At 42.3% G+C, this 25795-nt stretch overlaps 3 protein-coding genes across 3 annotated transcripts; all 3 read left to right on the forward strand.

Annotated features, from left to right (window-relative positions):
- The first annotated feature begins 1127 nt into the window (after positions 1-1127).
- LOC137000023 (uncharacterized) lies at positions 1128-3032 on the forward strand. Its single transcript, XM_067355521.1, has 2 exons — positions 1128-1138; positions 2393-3032. Exons 1-2 carry the CDS (start codon positions 1128-1130, stop codon positions 3030-3032), a joined length of 651 nt encoding a protein of 216 aa, XP_067211622.1.
- On the forward strand, positions 3032-3706 carry LOC137000024 (uncharacterized). The gene has a single exon (XM_067355522.1). The coding sequence runs from the start codon at positions 3032-3034 to the stop codon at positions 3704-3706; it is 675 nt and encodes a 224-aa protein (XP_067211623.1).
- A 5416-nt stretch (positions 3707-9122) lies between these two features.
- Positions 9123-13316, forward strand: LOC137000025 (protein FAM200A-like; the record flags this gene model as incomplete). The annotated part of the gene is made up of 1 exon (XM_067355523.1): positions 9123-13316. A coding segment is annotated over one exon (1935 nt), but the record flags the coding sequence as incomplete, so codon positions are not given.
- Positions 13317-25795: the final 12479 nt, after the last annotated feature.

Consider the following 25795-nt stretch of genomic DNA (forward strand, 5'->3'; position numbering starts at 1 on the left):
GTATGTAAAAAGTTTGTTTTTGTAGATACTGAAATATACAGATGATAGAAAAGGTTGTACGAAAGAAAACAAAATATTTTGTGGAAACGACGAATTTGAAATTACATCAATCTCATTTGACCCTATAGGAACAAAATTTGCAGCTAGTTCCATCAATTATTATTACGAGTTTAATTGTATGTCGTCGCTTCTAATTCACGATATTGATAAAAGGTAAATTATGTTTCAATTAATTAATCGGTTTCTACAAATGGTCAATTAAACACAATGACTACATTTACACGTCAATCTCAATTGGGTTTAGTAACATCCGTAGTTATGAAACCCGATTAACGTGTAAACGTACTTATGTACTATGTTTATACAGACACTGTTATATGATCCGATTTAATAACAATTCTAATTATAACTTACAAGGACGGTTTGATAACCCGAAAATTGTAAAAAATGTGAAACTGCAAAAATATTATACATATGAACCTAATCAAGTACGTACCCACACAGAACATGACATCCAATGGACGTCCATATAATCTCCATAATTCCATACTACATTTATCTCTACGATGGATATTAGATCCCACACAGCACAAAACATCCTATGACATCTTAGGGACATCTCAATGTCCTGAGGATTATCTCGACTGTCTCACAGTCGAGAACATGGTGACATTCTGTTAACACCTACATAAACAAGACTATCTCGTAATCACATTTGTGATTTTACTTCCAAATAATTTTATTAATGATGAATTGAAACTACAATCCATCAAAGCTCTATGAAATATCTGAAACATCTATGATTGCTCCATATGATATCTATGAATATATGTAATAGATGTTGAATAGAGGTACATATGTAATGCGGAACTTTGGATGCCTAGTAGCATCTATAAGAGATTACATGGACATCTAAAGAGATTTCGAATCTCCATGATGGACATCTAGTGGATATCCATTAAAGATTTTTGTTCCGTGTGGATATATTTGGAATAATATACAACAAACTAATGTAAAGAAATTTTAGTTATCAGATAATAAATAAAAAATACGATGGTTGTTGTCAGCAACTACTGTGGGAGGATCCTCACACTATTCTCATGTGTTTTAAATATTCTATTAAAAAAATGGATATAAGGTAATAAATCTTATTGTTAGTACTAATTAGCTATTCAATTTATTTATATTTGTTACTGTGATTTCAGAACATTCGAATTTGTACGTACATGGGATTCTTTCAAATATCACTATTCATACTGTTGCTCATCAGATAATGTGTACACTTTTATGACGGGACACTTTATGGGTGTTCTATGGGATCAGAGACAGAGTGTTGCCATTCAAGTTTGTATTATTTTGAAATATTTTATATCTTGTACTGTATTAGTGAATTATTATTAACTGTCCTAAAAATTTTTAGACGTATGATGTGGATAACTCAGCTATAACTTCTCTAGAATTTGATAGTGCCCATATGTATGCTGCTACAGTAGATGGTCTTTTTGAATTGGATTTTACGGGAAAAGATCACCTTGACCATAAAGAAATAAAACAGTTTTTTGGCAATTTTTATTAAATAAAGGAAGTTAACTGAAAATTCTTTTTATTATATTTTGGTTATTTACATAAATTCAATGAACTTTATACAAACTGGAAAGCGCCGTGCTGCTCAAAATACGATCACACAAAAAGAGCATTCGGATTATTTTATCTCTTTCTGTTGTAGACTCTCTTTACTGAAGTCTATACATGTATATACTCATATGTATACTCTACACATATGTATATAAAAAAATGGAGTCTTTTAATAAGCCTGCGAAGAAAAGAGACAAAACAATCTTACTACCTTTCTTTGTCTGATCGCTCGTTTATATTTCCTCTATCATGGCTCCTACACGCAGTGGTTGATTGTGTATCAAGCAATGTAGTGAAAACACGGACTAAGGAATAGAGGGACTGAGTCTAAAGTCCTAGTTTAGGCGAGAGGGGATGGTAATTCAAGCGTGCGGGGGGGACTGCTTTCCGCCATATTGATGTAGCGATTCTCACACAGAGATTCTGTGTCTGTGACATGGTTACACTCGTGTAGTGGTGCCACTAGACATAACAAGTGACAAGCGTAAAGAGATTAGGCGGTTTTATTATTGTTGTACTATAAATTTTATAAAATACTTTAACTTTTATTACTCTGAGGCTCTGCATACAGTAGACAAAATATTAGAAATAGCAATAATTATTTAATATTAAAAAGAGAAATTATTTTACATCTAACAAGAGAATAAAATATATTAATTAGTTCCAATTCTTATTTCTTAATTCATGCATTAATTTTTTCTATTTTTTTTATTTTTAAAATAAATAATTCCAATTTCTTATTTCTAATATTTAACAGCTCATCGCAGGAGCACAAGACGCGTCGCTTGCTAGAGCACGAGGAGATCGGCGACCGCAAGCCGTCACAATTTTTACGTCATCTTCGTAGCCTTGCCGGTAACGTCGTCGGCGATAGGGTGTTGCGGACGATTTGGCTGAGCCGTCTACCCGCTCATATTCAGCCGCATCTCGTGACGCGAGCGGAGGATTCGCTGGATCAGGTGGCGGACATAGCGGACACCATCGTGGAGGCGACGCGTGCCCCGTCGCTACAGATCGCGGAAGCCGCGCGACCTTCAGTTTCGCGCGGCGCGGGGCAGGACGACGGGTCGGCATTGGAGGCGAGACTTAATCTACAATTGGCACAGATGCGTTTGGCGTTGCAGCAGGAGATGACGGAGCAGCTGACGGCCATACGAAGGTCCATCGAGGCAATCGGTGAGCCCGACCAGGGCTGCGGCGGCGGGCGACGGCATTCGCGCTCGCACTCGCGCTCGCATCCGAATTCGCGTTCGCGTTCGCGTTCTCGACCGCGAAGTCACGGTCATACATCAAATGGCCTGTGCTGGTTCCATTGGAGATTCGGACCAGACGCGAGACGCTGTGAGACGCCGTGCTCCGCGCAACAGCAGGCGGGAAATGCAGGGGCCCGTCGTTAATGGCGACGAGCGATTCGGGCCATCTGACGCGCCGCCTCTTCGTAACCGATCGCGAAACGAGAATCGATTTTTTGATTGACACGGGGGCCGACCTGTGCGTCTATCCGAGGAGGCTGATACGGGGTCCGCGACAGAAATCGAGCTACGAGCTTTCGGCCGCGAACGGAACTGCAATCTATACATATGGAGCGGAGTCCTTGACATTAAATTTTGGATTGCGGCGAGTTTTTGCGTGGCGTTTTGTCGTGGCGGACGTCTCCAAGCCAATTATCGGAGCCGATTTTTTATCATTTTACGGGCTGCTGGTGGATTTGAGAAATGGTCGACTGGTGGACGGCACGACGAGCCTGACAGTGCAGGGACGCTGTTCGCAATGCGAGACTCCGAGTATTAAAACGGTGACAGGTGCAACTCCGTACCACGAATTATTAATGCAATATCCTGAGGTGACAAGACCGGAAGGACGACCGGACGAAACTAAGCACGATACGCGTCATTTTATTAAAACAACGCCGGGTCCGCCGGTGGTGAGTCGGCCGCGGAGGCTTGCGCCGGAGCGTTTGGCGGCCGCGAAGAAGGAATTCCGGAGAATGATGGAGCTCGGAATCGTGCGACCGTCCAGGAGTTGTTGGTCCTCGCCTTTGCACATGGTACCTAAAAAGGGCGAAGAATAGAGACCTTGCGGAGATTACAGGGCACTTAACGCTCGAACAATCCCTGATTGCTATCCGGTGCGTCACATTCAGGATTACGCACAGAACCTGCAAGGAAAAAAAATCTTCACGACATTGGACCTTGCCCGGGCGTATCATCAGATCCCGGTAGCTGAAGAGGACATACCAAAGACGGCAATAACAACGCCGTTCGGCATGTACGAGTTTCCGTGCATGTCATTCGGGCTGCGAAATGCCGCGCAGACTTTTCAGCGCTTTGTGGACGAGGTTCTTCAGGGCTTGGAGTTTTGTTTCGCTTATATTGACGATATATTGGTCGCGTCGTCATCGGAGAAAGAACACGAGACGCACCTGAGAGCGCTGTTCGAGCGATTGAAAAAATATGGGGTTGTAATCAACCCGGCTAAGTGCGTATTCGGGCGGCCACAAGTAGAGTTCCTCGGGTACCTGGTGACCGGAGAAGGAACTCAGCCATTGCCTGGGCGAGTGCGGGCTGTTCAGCAGTATCAATTGCCAGCGACAGCCAGGGATCTTCGGCGATATCTGGGAGTATTGAACTTTTATAGAAGGTTCCTGCCGAGAGCTGCCGAGGTGCAAGCACCGCTTAATGACCTACTGCGAGATAACGCAAAAGGAAAGGAGCCGGTACCTTGGACGCCGCAGGCACGGCAAGCGTTTGAGTTATCGAGGGAGAGCTTGGCACGGGCCGCTTTGTTAGCACATCCAAGGATGAGCGCGGAGTTGGCTGTGTTTGCGGACGCCTCGGATCACAGCGTCGGAGCCGCACTGCAACAAAGGGGAGACAACGGTTGGGAGCCGTTGGCATTCTTCTCGAAGAAGCTAAGTCCAGCCGAAGAAAAATATAGCGCATTCGATAGAGAGCTGTTCGCGATATATCTCGCAATCAAGCATTTTCGACATATGCTAGAGGCGCGAACTTTCGCGGTGTATACGGATCACAAACCGTTGACCTTCGCGTTTCGACAGAAACCTGATAAGTGCTCGCCGCGCCAATTTAGACACTTAGATTTTATAGGACAGTTTACGACAGATATTCGATATATTGCCGGTTCCGACAATGTTGTTGCCGACGCGTTTTCCAGGATTGACGAGATGCAGTCACCCATGGATTACATAGCTCTAGCGGAGTCACAGAGATCGGACGAGGAGCTCAGAACGTTGTTGAGCCAGGAAGCGAGTCTACGACTGAAGGAAGTAGAGGTCCCTGGAGCAGGGGTGACTGTATATTGTGATACAACAACGGCAACGCCGAGACCATTTCTGACGAAGGCCTTTCGCCGAATAGCATTCGAGAGCATTCACAACCTGGCACATCCAGGTATAAGAGCGACCAAACTCATATCCCAGAGATATGTTTGGCCGTCAATGAACATAGATAGCCGGAATTGGGCGCGAGCATGTGTGCCGTGCCAACAATCCAAGGTCACGCGGCACGTCGTGGCACCCGTGGGAAAATTCTCTGCACCATCTAGGAGATTTGAACATGTCCATCTGGATATCATTTTGATGCCTATCTCTGAAGGAAAGAGATATTGCCTCACGTGTGTTGACCGTTTCACACGATGGCCGGAGGCGTTTCCGCTAGAAAACCAGGAGGCGGAGACGGTTGCCAGGGCCTTCTACGAGGGATGGATCTGCAGATTCGGAACACCTCTGCGAGTCACCACCGATCAGGGTCGTCAATTCGAGTCGCATCTCTTCCGTCAACTGAGCGAGTTGACGGGAACAACGCACCTGAGAACGGCAGCATACCATCCGCAAGCGAATGGTATGGTGGAGAGGTTTCACCGTCAGCTCAAGGCGGCAGTGAAATGTCACGGAGGTAGCCGTTGGACCCGAGTGCTGCCGACCGTTCTGCTGGGTGTGCGAGCGGCCTGGAGGGAAGATCTGCAAGCAACGGCAGCGGAGATTGTATACGGAGAGACTCTTCGTCTTCCGGGACAATTCCTAACTCCAAGGCCAACAGAGGACGCGGAAGGCGGCGCGAATTTCGTGAAGGAATTGCGCCGCCGCCTTGACGATCCACGACCAGTCGAGGGGACGCGCCATGGAGAACGGCGCCCATTCGTGTTCCAAGATCTGGAGACAACCAGTCATGTATTTGTACGGCATGATGGTCCAAGAGCGATGTTGCAGCCGCCTTACGACGGCCCGTTCACGGTTGTGAGACGCGGTGGCAAGGATTTTGTCATACGCGTACAGGAAAAAAATGTAACGGTCTCGATAGATCGTATTAAACCAGCATATTTGCTTTCAGAAATGTTAACAGATGCTGGGGAAACAAATCCAGCAGAAACACAACCGAGCGGCCGAGACAATAACGCACGGGACCGTGACCGACGGCAAGGCGAGAGCGCGCCAATTCCTGTGGAACGAGCGGGAGCGGTGACGAGAGCCGGCAGAAGGGTTCGTTTCCCGGATCGTTTCCAGGCAGGCCTCAGATAGCAAGATTTTTTTTTAAATTTTATGTAATGGATATCTTTTCTATGTGACAAATGTTAAATATATAAAGATATAAGACCCGAGACGCGTAGTAGCACCGTAAATAATTATCGCTACACTGTGTATATAATTTCCGTATTTTATTTTAATTTACTTCTCTTTAATTAGACGATTTTTTTCTTTTTCGGTAATAGCCTGGCGCAAACGCAGCGAGCTGGTTTAATCAATGTATTAGTACTCGTTATTATTTATTCATTTATGGCGGACTGCATATTATTTATAAGTATAATTCATGAGGTATTTCTTCGAATACTCTTAGCGCGATTGCGAGATAATAGCATAATATCGGGATGTACATCACTGGCAGGGGGGTCCTGTGGCGACCGTTCGCCACATGCCCAACTGAAAACGCGAGAATAATAACAAGAAGACGGAGAAAGAGACAAATATGTACGTACGTACACAGGTAACAGAGAAGTAACGAATAAACATGTTTTCAAATTTCACGAAGGACACGGGCCCCCCACGGTCGAACGAAAGATATAAGGCGAGGCAGAACGATCTCGCGCTTCGGGCGAGTAAGAGGAGAAGATAGAGTCGCGTATATACTTGTAACTCGGGCAATTTGCTGATAAGTCTTATATTAAACAGACAGTTCACGCACTCGATTTCAATTTATTTAGTGTACGATCACTCACCACCATTCCCATAGATATCCCAAAATGTTATATTGCCAAGTTGGTTTATAAATATCATCAAGTGATGCACCGCTTGATTTCGAATGTTTTATTTTATTTAGATGGTCCAGATATTGTGATCTTAAATTATTAATTTTTTTTTTGCAATTTCAATTGTTAGTGGTTGTCCTGTTAATTCTTTGTACTGATTACAGATTATCTGTAAAGCTTGATTTCGTTTCATACGATTATGATAATCAACACTTTTTGTAACATATAAACAAGAATGTTGTTGATATAACATTAATAAAATTTTAACATTTTCCTTATTATCCATTTTTTATTATAAAAGAAGTTTTTTCTGAAAATCAATTTTATATATTATTATACTTTTCTTAAAAAATAATATGTATATATAGGTTATAATATATTTTTAATGTCTAATTTAATCTGCATTAAAACTAATAATAACTACTTATGTAAATCTTATTAATTATTAATCTTATTAATTAATTTTATTTAAGAATTATATTTCTCTTATTTTTTCAATTCTATAATTACTTACTAAAATATTATTTATATTGTTCACAGTATCTCGTATCACTATAAGTATCTTATATTTTGTCTTGACAGATAGTAAAAGAAACTAGTGAAATCTAATAACTCTCGCAATAACTCGTACCGAAAAATGGGACACAACGCATTTTTTCGTTCGAGCTTCTTATTCGAGTTTTGCATCCAAATTCAGTGTGTACATGATCCGAGTTCTAGTAACTTTCCCTCAGTCCGAGATCTCGGACCGAGTTCTAGTATCGTGGACACAAGGCTTTACATTATGTATGCACTATCTACACTTTTTGCTGCCATTTTGGCTCCAATGTATCTTATGGATTGCAGTACTTTGTTATCTAGTGACTTTAGGCTAGTTGAGCTCTCAGCGGAGATCCAACACTACGGTGCAGACAATGCTCGTACTCTTTTTATCACTGTTCAGTTTGCTTTAAAGCGCAGGCGTGACATTTGTCTATGATGCCATATTTCGCGCTTGCGCATTTATGATTATTGAACACTCTCTCCCACTCTTTCCTAGAGAGCCAATAACTGTCCATCTTCTATCCTTTAGTGTTGGGTCAAGTCCCGCTTATAGGAATCCTGCTCAACTAGCCATAAAGGAGTATTACATATATGGTTCCGAACCTGTTAGGGTGCCGTCACACACAGCCCGTAATCCGTAATCCGCACCGGAAGTCCGCAAAAGTTACTAGGTATTTCGTCCGTAACTTTACGTGTGTTTTTATCTCCTTGTGTCCCATGGAGCCGTAATTCCATGAAATTTCCGTAAAAGTTACTACAAGTTACTAGTTATTACTAGTAATGCTTTTTCTAATTTTATTTATTTAACTAAATTTGACGATTTAATTAAAACTTTTGTTAAAATCTTAATATATTCTGTAGTTTTCTTATGAATAAAATACAAATAAACAATTATAATCTGTTAAATAAAAAATAGTACTACCGTTACGTCTGTATTTACGGCTCCATGGGACACAAGGAGATAAAAACACATGTAACGTTACGGACGAAATACCTAGTAACTTTTGCAGACTTCCGGTGCGGATTACGGATTGTATGTGACGGTACCCTTAGGGTATACTATAGACTAAGGTTGCGTTCCGTTTCGCACATTATGCGCACGAATTACATAGAAAACGTTCCGTTTCACTCAATGCGCGTATGAACAGCGCTTAGAATTCCCTAGATCCCCACCACCTGCAGCGCATAATACACGCATCAGCTACCTCAAGTTTGAGTTGCAGCAGCTTATGCGTTCCATGCGATTGCGTAATTGCATATGGCGATTGATAGCGATATTGTAAAAAGTGTCAAAATAGAAAGAGTCATAATGGAAGAGTCATTGATGATTCACTACTATTACTGTCACTCATTTCATCAATTAAAAACATTGTCACATTGATAGCGCAATTTATTGTGGAATCCATTTTGATTTTCCGCTTCTAATGCGTTCAATATCGTTCCGTTTCAAAGCATGTATCATCAGTGTTGCGATATGGGACCGGTTGTACGCGCATGTGCGGCTCTGCGCATGCGCGGTGATGGAGATCCAGTGCCGTTATATGTTGTGTGTTAACCGTATGGCGGGACGTTTTGACGTGAGGAGGTTAGGTGATTACAAATAAGGTAAAATTTATATATTTACTAGCATGGAATTTACGGAGCCAGTAGCTAAAAAACCAAGAAATAGAAAATTTTAATTATCATGGCTACATGAGAATGTTTTTAAAGGATGGTTAGCTCCACATCCTACACTAGATAAAGCATTGTGTACTGTATGCAATAAAACCATCAGATGTTGTAAATCAAATTTAATTGAACATTCTCAATCGGATCAACATATTGAACAAATAAATTTTAAAAATTTAAACATTAATGTTTTGGGCAATAATAATAGTCTTTCACATAAAGATAAAGTAAAACGCGCCGAGATCAAATTAGCAGCATTTTTTGCTGAACATAATATTGCACTTTATTCCGCAAATCATTTAATTCCATTATTGAAAGATATCTGCATGATCCCTGAAGTTGTATCAGATCTTTCACTGGCACGAGATAAATGTACTAAAGTTATTACACAAGTAATTGCAAAACGCGAGATTGAAAAAATTATAATAAATCTACAAAAATGTAAATTTTCAATTCTAATAGATGAAAGTACAGATATTTCAGATAAAAAGCTTATGTGTGTTTTTGTGCAATATGTTTCACCATTGACTAAAAAAGTAACAACACAATTATTAGATTTATTGTCTGTAGACGCAACAGATTGTTCCGCGAATAAACTTTTTGAAATTTTTAAAAATATGTTACATAATAAAAAAATTCCTTTAAAAAATATAGTCGGAATGGCAAGTGATAATGCATCTGTAATGATTGGATGCAATAATTCTTTTATGTCACGATTAAAATTAGAAATACCGGGTCTTGTTACGTTAAATTGTATTTGCCATTCATCCGCGCTTGTAGCAAGTAAAGCATGCGAAAAACTTCCAGAGTCATGTGAAAATTTGATTCGTGCAGTTAGTACTTACATTTCAGGCAGTGCAAAGAGATGTGCAATTTTAGTTGAATTTCAGGAATTTTTCAATGTGGAAAGAAATAAGATTTTGAAATTATCAAATACTCGGTGGTTGATATTGCATAAATGCATTGTTAGATTATTAGATAATTGGGAAGTTTTAAAAAATTTTTTTGTTTTGGCTGTAGTAGAGGATAAATTACAATCTGCGGAAATAATTTTAAATCAATTGAATGATAATTTTATAAAAGCATATTTATTATTTTTAAAATATTCGTTGAATTTTTTTAACAATTTTAATGCTCTTTTTCAATCTCGTAAAGTTTTAATACATACGTTGTTTGAAAATAGCCAACGATTAATTCGCGAAATAGGACAAAATTTTCTTATTCCACAAGCTGTAAAGTGTATTGTTGATTTAAATATAGACGATAATAAAAATATTCAAGATATAAATAATATATATGTTGGTCCGGAATGTGAAAGTTTTTTAGAAACATTATCTTCGGAATGCGCGCAAGAAATAAAATTAAATTGTTTACAGTTTTACATAACTGCAGTTCGCGAAATGTTGAAACGTTTGCCATATAGAGATACTGTTTTTGAACAATTAATGTTTTTACAGCCGAAAATTGCTCTTTACGATGAATCTAGAGTCAAATTTAAAGATTTAACATTTATTGCAACGCGTATAGGAAATATTGATATTACTAAATTAGCTTTTGAGTGGAGAATTTTACCATCCGTTTTCACTAACGAAGAAAAAGAAGAGCTAGCTTCTCTAGAAATCGATGCGATGTGGAAGAGAATATTAGAATTTAAAAATTTTAATGGGGAAAAAATGTTTCAAAATTTAGAGTCATTAGTCGAAGTGGTTCTTTCTTTTCCTCATTCTAATGCTGAAGCGGAAAGAATTTTTTCAATAGTTACAGATATCAAAACTAAAAAAAGAAATCAATTATCAAACGAAACTGTTTCCGCGATTTGTATTATACGTTCTAGTTTTCAAGCTGAAGACATTAATTGTACAAATTTTGAAATTGATTCCGGGCATTTAAAATTACACAATTCGCAAAATTTATATGGAAAACCAGGCAGTTCATCTGATGGTTCTTAATGCTTTTATGTTTAATATATTTTTTTGTGCAATTTCAGTGCAATTTTTCATATTTATTTTGTAAATATTATTTATTTTTTTTTTGCATAACAGACACATCTAGCCAATAATTTTTAGTTGCATGTTAGTTATATAGATAAAATTATTAATATTGTTATGTTTTTCAGATTTTAATATATTTTTTATTTAACATAATGTGATATTACATAAAATGTGATACATATATAAGTACCTGACGAAAGCCATGCAATATTATTTTTATTTTTATTAACTGTGCATTTTATTTTTATTAATTAAAGATTTTAATAAGCAAGTTAATTAAAGATCACATGGCTGCCAAAATTTTTTATTTCTACAATTGTATTTGTATTTTTATATTATGTTTATATTTTTATTTTAAATATATATTTATTATTAATTAATGAATATTATTTTTGTTGTATAAATACTGGTAAGGTTTTAAGCAGTTTTCCTTACCCTTGCAACGAATGTTGGTATTTTTTGAGATCTCTGCTAAATAAAAGATTTTAATTTTATTTATGTAAAAAGTGTTTTATTTGAAGAATATATAATTTTTTCCCCTTTATTTCTTCCTTTTTATTATAATTAATATTTAGAAAATATTTAATATATATACATATATCTTATTATATCTATATTTTATTTTTAAATACATTTTTTTTAATTTTGAAATATTTTAAATGTAGGGGGATAACGACGCCTTGTTTAACTCGTATGAGATACTATACTGACGCCGTATTGTCGCACATGCGCGTACAACCGGTCCCATATCGCAACACTGTGTATCATGCGCATAATGAAACGAAACGCAGCCAATGCGCTAAGCATTAGCGATGCGAACGATGCGTGCTATGCGCAAAACGGAACGCAACCTTAGTAATCACCACACATAGAACTCACTATTTGCGTATGTGTGAAAAATGAAAGTCAGATCCTGCGCACAATAAACAAAATAGGAAATAGAAATAGGAATAATTATTAAATATTAGAAATAAGAAATTGGAATTATTTATTTTAAAAATAAAAAGAATAGAAAAAATTAATGCATGAATTAAGAATTGGAACTAATTAATATATTTTATTCTCTTGTTAGATGTAAAATAATTTTTCTTTTTAATATTAAATGTTTATTGCTATTTCTAATATTTTGTCTACTGTATGCAGAGCCTCAGAGTAATAAAAGTTAAAGTATTTTATAAAATTTATAGTACAACAATAATAAAACCGCCTAACCTCTTTACGCTTGTCACTCGTCTAGTGGCACCACTACACGAGTGTAACCATGTCACAGACACAGAGGTTGCGTTCCGTTTTGCGCATAGCACGCATTGTTCGCATCGCTAATGCTTAGCGCATTGGCTACGTTTCGTTTCATTATGCGCATGACACATGCTTTGAAACGGAACGATATTGAACGCATTAGAAGCGGAAAATCAAGGGCGGTATTCATAGTCTCTTCTTATATTCAAAATCGTCTTAAGCACGGACTTATATTCGCTCTCTTCGTCAAACATAGATTGTGTCTGACGAAGAAAGCGAATATAAGTTCGTGCTTAAGACGATCTTGAATATAAGAACGGACTATGAATACCGGCCCAAAATGGATTCCACAATAAATTGCGCTATCAATGTGACAATGTTTTTAATTGATGAAATGAGTGACAGTAATAGTAGTGAATTATCAATGACTCTTCCTATTTTGACACTTTTTACAATATTGCTATCAATCGCCATATGCAATTACGTAATCGCATGGAACGCATAAGCTGCTGCAACTCAAACTTGAGGTAGCTGATGCGTGTATTATGTGCTGCAGGTGGTGGGGATCTAGGGAATTCTAAGCGCTGTTCATGCGCGCATTGAGTGAAACGGAACGTTTTCTATGTAATTCGTGCGCATAATGTGCGAAACGGAACGCAACCAGAATCTCTGTGTGAGAATCGCTACATCAATATGGCGGAAAGCAGTCCCCCCCGCACGCTTGAATTACCATCCCCTCTCGCCTAAACTAGGACTTTAGACTCGGTCCCTCTATTCCTTAGTCCGTGATGTGTTGTTTTTATGTGAGAGGCATAAAGGTTAGACTCGTGTTTGCGTGCTCGGCAATTTTTTGCTGTTGAAAATAATGGAGCAGAGAGTTTGTATTAATTTTTGTGTAAAAAATGGTATTAAGTGTTCAAAAACTCTTGAAATGTTGACAGTGGCGTACGGTGAGTCAGCTTTGAGCAAAAAAAAATGTTTATAAATAGTGTAAGACGCAAGCGATAATTGACCGATAGACGGCGCCAGCTGACGGCAGCCAGACGATCGAGTGCAGCGCCTCGATCATATCGATCCTGCGCGCACGCACTCCTGCTCCTTGTATTTTATAGAGTTAAATAAAATAACCGATGATATGTTCGAGAATGATCGAAAAAGTCGACTTGCGGGAGAACGGAGATCGAGTTCTCACTCTCTATCGCCAAACCAGTCGAAACAGTCGCACAAATCGAAATATATAGAGAGACAGTCGGGCCGATTTACTTGCATTTTAGAACTTAGCCGAAATCACAACTCTGTACATAAAAGTCGTTATTATATTGTTAATTCTTAAACTAAATTCAGTGTCGAATCATTTAAGTACCATCCTGCCGTTTTACCATTTCCATCGAAGTATCATCGCTAATAAATTAAACAAAATAACCGGGGTCGCGTCTAGGACGTAACCGTCGCAATCGTTTGAATAATCTTTGAAATAAGAATATTCCTATAAAGAAGTCGATAATCGAAAGATTTTCGTAAGGAGTCTTTCAATAGTATAAGTTATTCCAAGAGGGCCGAGAAAATGTTAACGATAAACCTCGCTCTGGACGCCCCAGCACGTCAAAAACCGACGAAAATGTTCAGGAAGTGAAAGAAATTGTGTTGAAAAATCGTCGAATCACGATTAGAGAAATAGCTGATGATCTTGTAACGGTGCGTATTTTTACGCCTCACGGGCGGTGCGTAATAATGCGGAATTTTCGACGGTATGCGGATTTTCGATGCGGAATTACGACGGTGTGTAGTTTAGCGAAGCGGATTCTTACGACGCGGAGTAACTCGTCGGTTTGCCAGAATTCGTTTGTGTGGTTTATCAGGAGATTCCAAATTAACAGAAATGACTTAAAGAAAATAAATATTTATTTTATGAGAGTACTTGGATCAATAATATAAAAGAAAAATAGTAACAACGAGTACGTGAGTATTTTGGTTTCGGACTAATATCTCAACGGTTATAAATGTCGGCAGTAAATAATATAATTCCTTATCGGTTAGATGAGGTAATGTTTCGACGGTACATGTGTATAATTCTAATTGTGAACGGAGAATAAACGGTGTAGATCTAAACAAACTAAATTATTTAATCGGTTGGTTTTGTACGGTACGGAGCAAAGTAATAAAAAATAAGTGATACCGCGTATATCCGAGCCTTGCTGAGTCGACGACGGTTGCCGGTACGCTGTGTCCTAAGACAGTGAGAGACTTCTCTCGTGCAAGGGGGTATCGGGAGTCGAACGCCGGGAACACCCGACCGAGGCAGAGAACGCCCTGCCCCTAGAACGACGGAGAGTCGGAAGTCGAACGCCGGGAACACCCGACCGAGGCAGAGAACGCCCTGCCCCTAGAACGACGAGGTACAGGAAGTCAGACGCCGAGACACCCGGCCGAAGCAGAGAACGCCCTGCCCCTAGAACGACGAGGTACAGGAAGTCGAACGCCGAGACACCCGGCCGAGGCAGAGAACGCCCTGCCCCTAGAACGACGGAGAGTCGGAAGTCGAACGCCGAGACACCCGGCCGAGGCAGAGAACGCCCTGCCCCTAGAACGACGAGGTACAGGAAGTCGAACGCCGAGACACCCGGCCGAGGCAGAGAACGCCCTGCCCCTACAACGACGGAGAGTCGGAAGTCGAACGCCGAGACACCCGGCCGAGGCAGAGAACGCCCTGCCCCTAGAACGACGGAGAGTCGGAAGTCGAACGCCGAGACACCCGGCCGAGGCAGAGAACGCCCTGCCCCTAGAACGACGGAGAGTCGGAAGTCGAACGCCGAGACACCCGGCCGAGGCAGAGAACGCCCTGCCCCTACAACGACGGAGAGTCGGAAGTCGAACGCCGAGACACCCGGCCGAGGCAGAGAACGCCCTGCCCCTAGAACGACGGAGAGTCGGAAGTCGAACGCCGAGCCACCCGGCCGAGGCAGAGAACGCTCTGCCCCTAGAACGACGAGGTACAGGAAGTCGAACGCCGAGACACCCGGCCGAGGCAGAGAACGCCCTGCCCCTAGAACGACGAGGTACAGGAAGTCGAACGCCGAGACACCCGGCCGAGGCAGAGAACGCCCTGCCCCTACAACGACTATCGGGATGGGAGCGAGTACGACCGGAGCTTCAGGGTGCGCCCTGAGGCTTGTCCGAGTCGTACTCGGGGAATGGGTCTCGATCTGTTCCGCGAGCCGGCTTTTATACCGGTCGCGCTACCCCCACTTGGGGTGCTACCCTACCCGGCAGCTACCCCTTCTCGAGCTTTTACCCTCGAGTTGGGGGATCGGAATGCGGCCCTAAATGGGGGCGCTCACGTGGAGCCCGCGTGACGCTTTAGTAACAGCGCGTGCTGTTACACTACTTCTCCCCCTTCGAAAAGAAAATAAACATATTTTTCTGCTCGGCATAACGTAAACAAGTAATTCGGTAAATAAAAACTTATTACTCGGTGCGAATTTTTAATCTCGGCGGAACGGTGCGGTAATTTTTAAATTTATTAGCATAAATTTATAAATCTTTTCTTCTTCTTTTTTTTTTTTTTTTTTTAGGCGGAACGGTGTGGTAATTGATTCTTGAACAATTTAATGAACAAGATAAAACATTTAATTTTTAGAATTCAATAAACACTTATAAACAGAATATATATATATATAAAACTTGGAACGCTAAAAACTCAAAATATTAATTCTAATTAACGCAAAAAAAAACCTTGAACGATAATAATAATTTAAATAACGACTAAACGAAACGCTTAAATTTATCTTTCGGTCGCTTTCGCGGCGGTTTCCTCGAGTCGGCGAGTGGACCGGAGCTGACCGGCGTGGTCGAACCGGATCAGCCACCGGCCCGTCGGCGTAGAAGCCCGGTATTTCCGGTAGTGATGAGCGGCGTGATACGGGACGCTCACCACGGTCCCGTCGTCCAGGCGTACTCGGACTGGCGTCGGCGGTGCCGGATCTCCGGTGGGGGCGACGGCGGTGGCTGCGGTGGTCAATGTTTCCTCTGGCGGCTTCCTCATTGCTGCTTCCATCCGGGTAGCGGTACCTTTAGATGGTCTCCTGGTTGTTGCGCACGCTTTCCTGGCAGTGGCTGTTAGCGCCTCGGGTGGCCTGGAGACGATGGTTTTTGTCTCCATTGCCCGACGGAGGATTTCTCTGCGCAGGGACGTCGTGTGGTCGGACTTTGTGGCCGGAGTTGTTGCCGGCGATGTAGCGTCTGGAGTCAGTCGGCGGTGTTGAGAGGCCGCCCTTGCACCTTGTCGCCTTGGTTGGATCGGGGGCGGTGATGTCAGCCATATGGCCTTTCGGCGGTGATCGGCGTCTGACCGTTGTATCGTGGTCCCTGGTTTAGGAAGCCGCTTCCAATTGGCGGCTTCGGTTTCTGCTTCTTCCGAGCTGTCGGAGCATTCTCCGAAAAGCTCGGTGACTTTTTCTTTATAGTTGTCTACGACAACTTCGAATAGCTTTGATACGTTATTCTGATATCCGGACATTTTAATTTCGCATCTATAAGCGCGTCTATCCGAGCTGTAATGCGAGGAGATAAGTCAAAAAAATTTTGTGACGTCGCGCTATTTATACTAAAGTTCGCGGGTACCGCGAGGGAGCGCGCTCGGGGGGGTAGTTACCGCGCTGAGTACGCCGCGTAGCAACGGGTTGTTTACAACGGCGTAGCATCTCGGGGACCTGAAAATCCACGGGTGTCGCCTCAGGGGGCCCTTTCTTATCAGGTGAAAAATTTTATTTCTAATATTTTTTTTTTTTTTCAATACAATGGTGTAGGCTCTGGGGGGCCGCGGTACAGTGGCATCGGCTCTTAAATTTTACTCGATTATTTTCGCGCCTGCTTCTATTTCTCTCGGTGCTCGTTTAAGGTCCCGGACATGTACTTGTCGGTACCATCTGCCTTCGGAGTCTCGCAGGCCGACAATTACTGGCGAAATTATCTTTCGGATTTCGAGCGGCCCAATGTATTTAGGGGCTAATTTAGCATTGAATGTTTCAGCTTTGTCGGATAGTGGCCGTTCACGTTTCCACACGTGTTCTCCTATTTTCGGTCGCCAATTTCGTCGTCTCAAATTATAAAGACGCTCTTGTCTTTGAAAGGAGCGTGCTAGTTGTATCTTAACTAGTTCGAAAGCGTCTTCTAATTGACGGCGACTATTTTCAGGATCTCTTATTTCGCATCTATTACTCCGGTCTTCTGGATGCGGTCGAGATAATTCTCGGCCGTGATTGAGATAAGCCGGTGTGAAGCCTGTGGCTTCGTGTTTCGCGGTATTCATTGCAAATTGCAATGCAGGTATTCGCTCATCCCAATTTCGGTAATCCCGTCCAACGTATTGAGCAATCATTGTCTTAGCGGTTCGGTTTGCTCGTTCGACGGGGTTACAATGCGGTGCGTAGACTGGAGTCGTTCGGTGCTCGATGCCGAAATCTTTTAAAAGATCCTGAAATTGACGGGACGCAAATTGAGTTCCGTTATCGGAGATAATTTGGTCAGGACAGCCGTGTCGGTATATATTAAACGGTATATATTAAACGGTTTGTGACCTCACGGGCAAGATTCGTTGCGGTAGCTCGGCGTAATGGAACCATTTCAATCCATTTACTAAATCTATCTAGCATGGTTAATAGCCATGTGTGACCTTGCTTGGAACGCGGTAAAGGGCCTATTAAATCGACGGAAGCTTGTTGCCAGGGTGCGATTATTGGAGCGGTGTGTAAATTTCCGGCTGGTTTCTCCTGTGGTGTTTTAAATGCTAAACAGTTCTCGCAGCAGCGTACATATTTCGCGATTTCCCGGAACATACCCGGCCAGTAGTAGATTTGCGCAATTCGGGCTATAGTCTTGGTGATGCCAAGGTGTCCTGCCGTAGGATCGTCATGAAGGCGTTTTAAAACGGACAGGCGCTGATTCTTCGGTACACACTGCTTCCATTGCTCGGTACTTGGTGTTTCATGGAAGTTTAGATCATGAATTATGTGCCGAAATAATTGCCCGTTTATTATTTTGTAGTCGGGTAGTTCTTCAGGTTTATTTTTTACTGCGGCCTTGATTCTATCGTACCATCGGCAAGTGGTGGTTCGACTGACAGCATTTATTATTGGTTCTCTGGAAAGAGCATCGGCAACGCGATTTAGTGCGCCTTTACGATATTGAATATCGTAATCGTATTGCTGCAATTCAAAAGTCCATCTGCCAAGTCGTCCGGTAGGAGATTCCAAACGTTGTAACCATCGTAATGATTGATGGTCAGTCAATACGGTAAAGTGATACCCTTCGAGGTAATCACGCATTTTACGAATTCCCCATACCACAGCAAGGCATTCCAGCTCGGTAGCGCTGTAGTTCTTTTCAGCCGGATTAAGTGTTCGGCTTGCATACGCTATAACTCGCTCGCCTTTCTCATGGTTTTGCGTGAGTACTGCCCTTAAGCCTTGAGTGCTGGCATCGGTTTGCAGTACGAAAGGTTTTGCGAAGTTTGGACAGGCAAGCACCGGTGCTGTCGTCAAAGCCTTTTTAAGATGTTGAAAAGCGGCTTCTTCTTTCTCTGTCCATTTCCATCGTGCATTTTTGCGTGTTAATTGCGTAAGAGGCGCAGCGACAGTCGAAAAGTCTGCGATAAAGCGTCGGTACCAGGAGGCCATTCCGATGAATTGCCGTATCTTTCTTACGGTTGTTGGAGCTGGCCAATTTGTAATTGCGCTCACTTTTTCTGGATCGGTGCGGATGCCTTCCTTGTCAACTATATGTCCAAGGTATCTTAGGCTTTCACGGCAGAATTGGCATTTCTCTGGATTGAGTCGTAATTTAGCCTTTCGTAATCGGCGGAATACTTCGGCTAAGTGACCCAGATGCTCCTCAAAAGTTCGGCTAGCGACGACGATGTCGTCCAGGTAGACTAGCACGTGCGGTTCGAGCTCTGGTCCTATAACGGTGTCGAGTAGCCTCTGGAAAGTTGCGGGTGCCGAGTGTAATCCAAAAGGCATTACCCGAAATTGCTTGAGTCCTCGGCCAGGTATGGTAAATGCGGTAACTGGTCGGCTTTCTTTAGATAAGGATACCTGCCAATACCCATTTTTCAGATCCAAAGTTGAGAGATAGCGGGCTCCTCTTAATTTCTCGAGGGTAGCAGTTATATGCGGCAATGGATAGGCGTCTTTTTCTGAAACATCATTTAATTTTCTGTAATCTATACAGAATCGGTGAGTTCCGTCTTTTTTCCTGACTATGACTACCGGAGAACTCCAGGCACTGGTTGATGCCTCAATAACGCCTTCGTTTTCCATTTTCTGGACTTCGTCGTCAATAATTTTCTGCATGGCCGGATTTTGTGGTCGATATCGCTGCTTTATTGGAGGCCCTGGCTTTAGTCGAATCATATGTTCGATTAGATCTGTGGGGCCCTTAATCCTTTCGAATTTCGGTAATTCTTTACTCAGAAATTCTTTTAGCCTGTATGGTTCTTTTACTGTGTCAGGAACCGGAGCGGCAGTAACGAAGCCAATAGACGAATGTTTATCTTGTGGTTGAGCCGGAGGGGACGGTAGATTAATCTGTAATTTAGTCCAAAGATCTGTCCCAATAAGAATGGGCGTACTTAGCGATGGTAATATCGCAAATTCATGACGAACTGTCTTTCCTGGTATTGTTAGTGACAGTTGGACAGTCTGATTGATGGTCACTTCTGAACCATCCGCTAAGTGAATTATTTCACTCGTCTCGGTCGGTTTGCTTTTTATAAGTTGAGCGGTCTCGCTATTGAGCAGTGAGGCTTCAGATCCGGAGTCAAGCAAAGCCCAAACGGTTTTTCCTTCGATCTTCAGAAGGACGTGCGGTCTCGGAGTGTATTTTATTTCGATTCGGGCCGGGCGTACGTCGCTCTTCCCCCGACCCGCGTTTCGTTTCCCTTTGGAGGGTGACAATCTTTAGTCATTACTCCATCTTTCCCGCATTGGGAGCAAAATTTCTTTGGTGTGTGCTTGCAGTTCCAGCGGGTATGCCCTCGCTGCTTACACCGCCAGCAGCATTCATCTTTGTTGTATGTAGCTGTGGCGACTGGATTTCGGTTGTTCCTCTCGGGGAACCTTGGTCGCCGCTCTTTTTGGCGTTGTTGAATCTTTTCCAGATTCGCGACCTTTGCGTGTAATTCGCTCAGCGTGTGTATATTCTCTAGTGGAATATATAGCTGGAGATCCGGATTCATGTTTTCATAGATCTGTTCTAGTTTTTCTTGCTCCGAGTACCCTCCGGCTCGTCGCATCAGCGTTTGCAATGCTATTGCGAAAGCGTCAAATGGCTCGCTTGGTTGCTGCTGCCTGCCTTGAATCTCTCGTCTGAGCTGTCGCGGGTATCCTGGTGGTAGGTAGAATGCTTTAAAGTCCTGGCGAAAGTCGTTCCATGTGTTCCACGAGGCCCTATGGTTTCTGAACCATAATAAGGCATTGCCTTTTAATGCTTTCGGTAGGCCGAGGAGTAGCTGCTTGTTTGTGAAGCCATATTCCTGGCCGAGCTCCTCTACCCGTTCCAAGAAGGAAAATGGATCTTTGCCATCAAAATGGAGGCCCCATTTCCTCATTTGGTTTAGGAGCTTTGCTCGCTCTATTATGCTTAATGCCGGTGGGACAACCAGTTCCTCCACTGGTTCGTCGTCGGTTTTTGCCGAATAATTGCTCTTTGGCATATTGTCCAGGTTACCCGCGGTGGTTTGAAATAGATCAGGCCTTCGCGAAATAAATAACCGAAGTCTTTTTCTTAAATTATCTAAGGTCCCGGTACTATCAATGTTATGGGTTTCTAATATTTCAACAACTTGTTCTTTAAGTAAATAATTTACCCATGTACTCATTTGTCTTTAAATTTGGAGTCTCGTTTAAAACTTAAACCGGTCCCTGTTCGGGCGCCATGTAACGGTGCGTATTTTTACGCCTCACGGGCGGTGCGTAATAATGCGGAATTTTCGACGGTATGCGGATTTTCGATGCGGAATTACGACGGTGTGTAGTTTATCGAAGCGGATTCTTACGACGCGGAGTAACTCGTCGGTTTGCCAGAATTCGTTCGTGTGGTTTATCGGGAGATTCCAAATTAACAGAAATGACTTAAAGAAAATAAATATTTATTTTATGAGAGTACTTGGATCAATAATATAAAAGAAAAATAGTAACAACGAGTACATGAGTATTTTGGTTTCGGACTAATATCTCAACGGTTATAAATGTCGGCAGTAAATAATATAATTCCTTATCGGTTAGATGAGGTAATGTTTCGACAGTACATGTGTATAATTCTAATTGTGAACGGAGAATAAACGGTGTAGATCTAAACAAACTAAATTATTTAATCGGTCGGTTTTGTACGGTACGGAGCAAAGTAATAAAAAATAAGTGATACCGCGTATATCCGAGCCTTGCTGAGTCGACGACGGTTGCCGGTACGCTGTGTCCTAAGACAATGAGAGACTTCTCTCGTGCAAGGGGGTATCGGGAGTCGAACGCCGGGAACACCCGACCGAGGCAGAGAACACCCTGCCCCTAGAACGACGGAGAGTCGGAAGTCGAACGCCGAGACACCCGGCCGAGGCAGAGAACGCCCTGCCCCTAGAACGACGGAGAGTCGGAAGTCAAACGCCGAGACACCCGGCCGAGGCAGAGAACGCCCTGCCCCTAGAACGACGGAGAGTCGGAAGTCGAACGCCGAGACACCCGGCCGAGGCAGAGAACGCCCTGCCCCTAGAACGACGGAGAGTCGGAAGTCGAACGCCGAGACACCCGGCCGAGGCAGAGAACGCCCTGCCCCTAGAACGACGAGGTACAGGAAGTCGAACGCCGAGACACCCGGCCGAGGCAGAGAACGCCCTGCCCCTAAAACGACGGAGAGTCGGAAGTCAAACGCCGAGACACCCGGCCGAGGCAGAGAACGCCCTGCCCCTAGAACGACGGAGAGTCGGAAGTCGAACGCCGAGACACCCGGCCGAGGCAGAGAACGCCCTGCCCCTAGAACGACGGAGAGTCGGAAGTCGAACGCCGAGACACCCGGCCGAGGCAGAGAACGCCCTGCCCCTAGAACGACGAGGTACAGGAAGTCGAACGCCGAGACACCCGGCCGAGGCAGAGAACGCCCTGCCCCTAGAACGACGAGGTACAGGAAGTCGAACGCCGAGACACCCGGCCGAGGCAGAGAACGCCCTGCCCCTAGAACGACGAGGTACAGGAAGTCGAACGCCGAGACACCCGGCCGAGGCAGAGAACGCCCTGCCCCTACAACGACTATCGGGATGGGAGCGAGTACGACCGGAGCTTCAGGGTGCGCCCTGAGGCTTGTCCGAGTCGTACTCGGGGAATGGGTCTCGATCTGTTCCGCGAGCCGGCTTTTATACCGGTCGCGCTACCCCCACTTGGGGTCCTACCCTACCCAGCAGCTACCCCTTCTCGAGCTTTTACCCTCGAGTTGGGGGATCGGAATGCGGCCCTAAATGGGGGTGCTCACGTGGAGCCCGCGTGACGCTTTAGTAACAGCGCGTGCTGTTACAATCTTAACATATCGTTTGGCTCATGCCAATCAATTTTAACGGATGTTTTGGGTATGACACGTGTGTCAGCGAAATTCGTTCCAAAACTGCTTAATTTTGATCAGAAGCAGCGTCGCATGAACATCGCCCAAGACATGTTGAACGACGTCAATGATGATCCTGATCTGCTCAAAAGGGTTATAACTGGTGACGAAACATGGGTATATGGTTATGACGTCGAAACCAAAGCCCAATCATCCCAGTGGAAGAGACCAGGAGAGCCAAGACCGAAAAAGGCACGCCAAGTTCGTTCGAATGTGAAGGTTTTGCTCACAGTTTTCTTTGATTACCATGGCGTTGTGCATCAAGAATTCCTACCACAAGGTCGTACGGTAAACAAAAAGTATTACCTTGAGGTTATGCGGCGTTTGCGTGAATCAATAAGAAAAAAACGTCCGGAAGTGTGGAAAAAAAATTCATGGATTCTGCACCATGATAATGCACCTGCGCACACGTTACTAGTGAGTAGTTTTTTGGCCAAAAACAATACTATCATCATGCCTCAGCCACCGTATTCACCAGACTTGGCCCCCTGCGACTTTTTCCTCTTCCCAAAATTGAAAAGGCCTATGAAAGGACGAAGATTTGCGACGATTGAGGAGATTAAGGCTGCATCGCTGGAGGAGCTCAAGGTAATACCCAAAAGTGCATTTCAGAAATGTTTTGACGACTGGAAACAGCGCTGGCACAAGTGCATTGTATCAGAGAGGGATTATTTTGAAAAGGATAACATAATTTTGAATGAATAAATGAATATTTTTTTATAAAAATGAAAAGTCACCTTACTTTTTGATCACACCTCGTATACCTATCGGAGAAGCAGATTTAGTATTTGATACGCGTACTAAACAATCGGTATAAACTAAGCCATAGAGAGAATCTAAAGAATTTTACGAAAAATTGAAGATAAAACAGGTATCGATCTGTCTTACCTTCAATTTTTCGTAAAATTCTTTTTTTTGGCTGCGTGGAATGAAAAATCCTTTCAAATCGACTGTCCGCACTAAATAAGCATATATATTACAGAAAAGGATTTTTCATTCTACACAGCCAAGAAAAAAGTATAGTGTGTTTTTAAAAAATTGGTAAAACAGACCACTCTAGCATCGCCTTAAGGTCTATATAGTTGCCCCCTCTCCCCCCTAACGCAAATCGTAAAAACATTTATATATTCGGATTGTACATCGTTTGTACATGAATGTACTATGATTTTTATCGTTTGTACATTTTTCGTTAATTTAAAAAAAAATTACAAAGTTTTCGTAACTGTGTCAATGATAGTTAGCCCCCCTATGTCGCAATTACGTAACGTAAACTATCATTTATGAATTTATCGTGCTTAATCGTTTGTACGTCGTTTGTACATTATTAATAATCGATTAAATTTATAATTCCAACATTTGTTTTTGTTTAAAACGCAAGATAAATAATTTTTATTTGAATATGGCAGGTACGGAGTACGGAGTGAGTGCGCATGCCTGTGTTTGCGTATGCGCGCCTGTGTGCGCATATGCGTGTGTGTGCGTACGTGTGTGTGCTGCATGTGCCGTATAGGTGTGTATGCGAGTGGGTGGCGGGTGTGTACGTGCGTGTGTATACACAACCACACAGCATATACCTACACACACATACGCACACACTCACTCACACACACACACACACACACACACAGCATACACATTAGCCGGCATTATATCCCGGCTATGTCATCACAGCATAGCAACAGTTAAAAGTTAAAGACTTTTAAAATATTTCTAGACGAAAAACTATTAATTTTTAGCTTCGTTCCCATTGAGACTTTCGATCAGGATCAATATTATCGAGTATAGAAAATCAGAAAGACTGTCGAAATTTCTTAGAATCTCCTAACTTTGAAGAAATTGTCGATAATAATAATAATAATCAAATCAATGATCAAAAATTAAATGAGGAGAAAGAAAATGTAAAGAAAAAATGTAGTTATTATTACAAATCTGAACCACATATTCGTCATCGTAACAATCGTATTAAAGATATTAAAAAATTAATGCTTTTAAAAAATGGTAATAACGTCAATCAACCGACTTTAATTGTAAGAGTATAGGTAATAGAGATATATAAATACATATATGGTAAGCTAGTCGGTAGGCCACCTGTACATCGAAAACATAAAAGGCCATCTAGAGTATAAAAGAAAGCAAAATAAATAAGAAGCGGTTAATTCGGAGTCAGTTTGAATTGAGCAAGCGAAGAGAGACGAACACGGAAAAAGAGAGTCCTTTCGACCGCACAAGTGTGCATTCGGTTCGGAGAATTCGCAAATTTATAAAAAACGGAACAATTTATAAGTGAACGGTGCAAGCGTGCATCTAGTGACATTCAATGCGAGCGTGCATTATTTGATTAAAAAAGTGAGCGTACCTTTTAACAAAAACTCGTGTGAACTAATTTGTTTGTTAAATATATCTTTAGTGTTTTTCAATAAGATCTTTTATTTTCTATTACCGAAACTATCGATCATCCTAAATCTTACACAACCCTATTTTGCAAGAAATACTTGTCTATTCAATTTTATAATACAAATATTATCCACAGCGGCTATGGATAAATCACAATATTTTACATCAATAAAATCAAATGCCAACAAGACAATGTAATTTATTCTTAATTTTATTAAAAGGGGATCTTGTGTGAATATTTACCGATTGTTTAGTACTCGTACCAAGTACTAAATCAGCTTTTTTGATTGATGTAGATTTTACACTAAACGATTTATACCTATCGGAGAAGCAGATTTAGGCTTAGTTTACTTCGATTGTTTAGTACGCGTACCAAGTACTGAATCTGCTTCTTCGATAGGTATAATTGTTTAGTGTGAAAT

This window comes from Linepithema humile, chromosome 5, assembly GCF_040581485.1.
Source record: "Linepithema humile isolate Giens D197 chromosome 5, Lhum_UNIL_v1.0, whole genome shotgun sequence".
Classification (NCBI taxonomy): Eukaryota; Metazoa; Arthropoda; class Insecta; order Hymenoptera; family Formicidae; genus Linepithema; species Linepithema humile.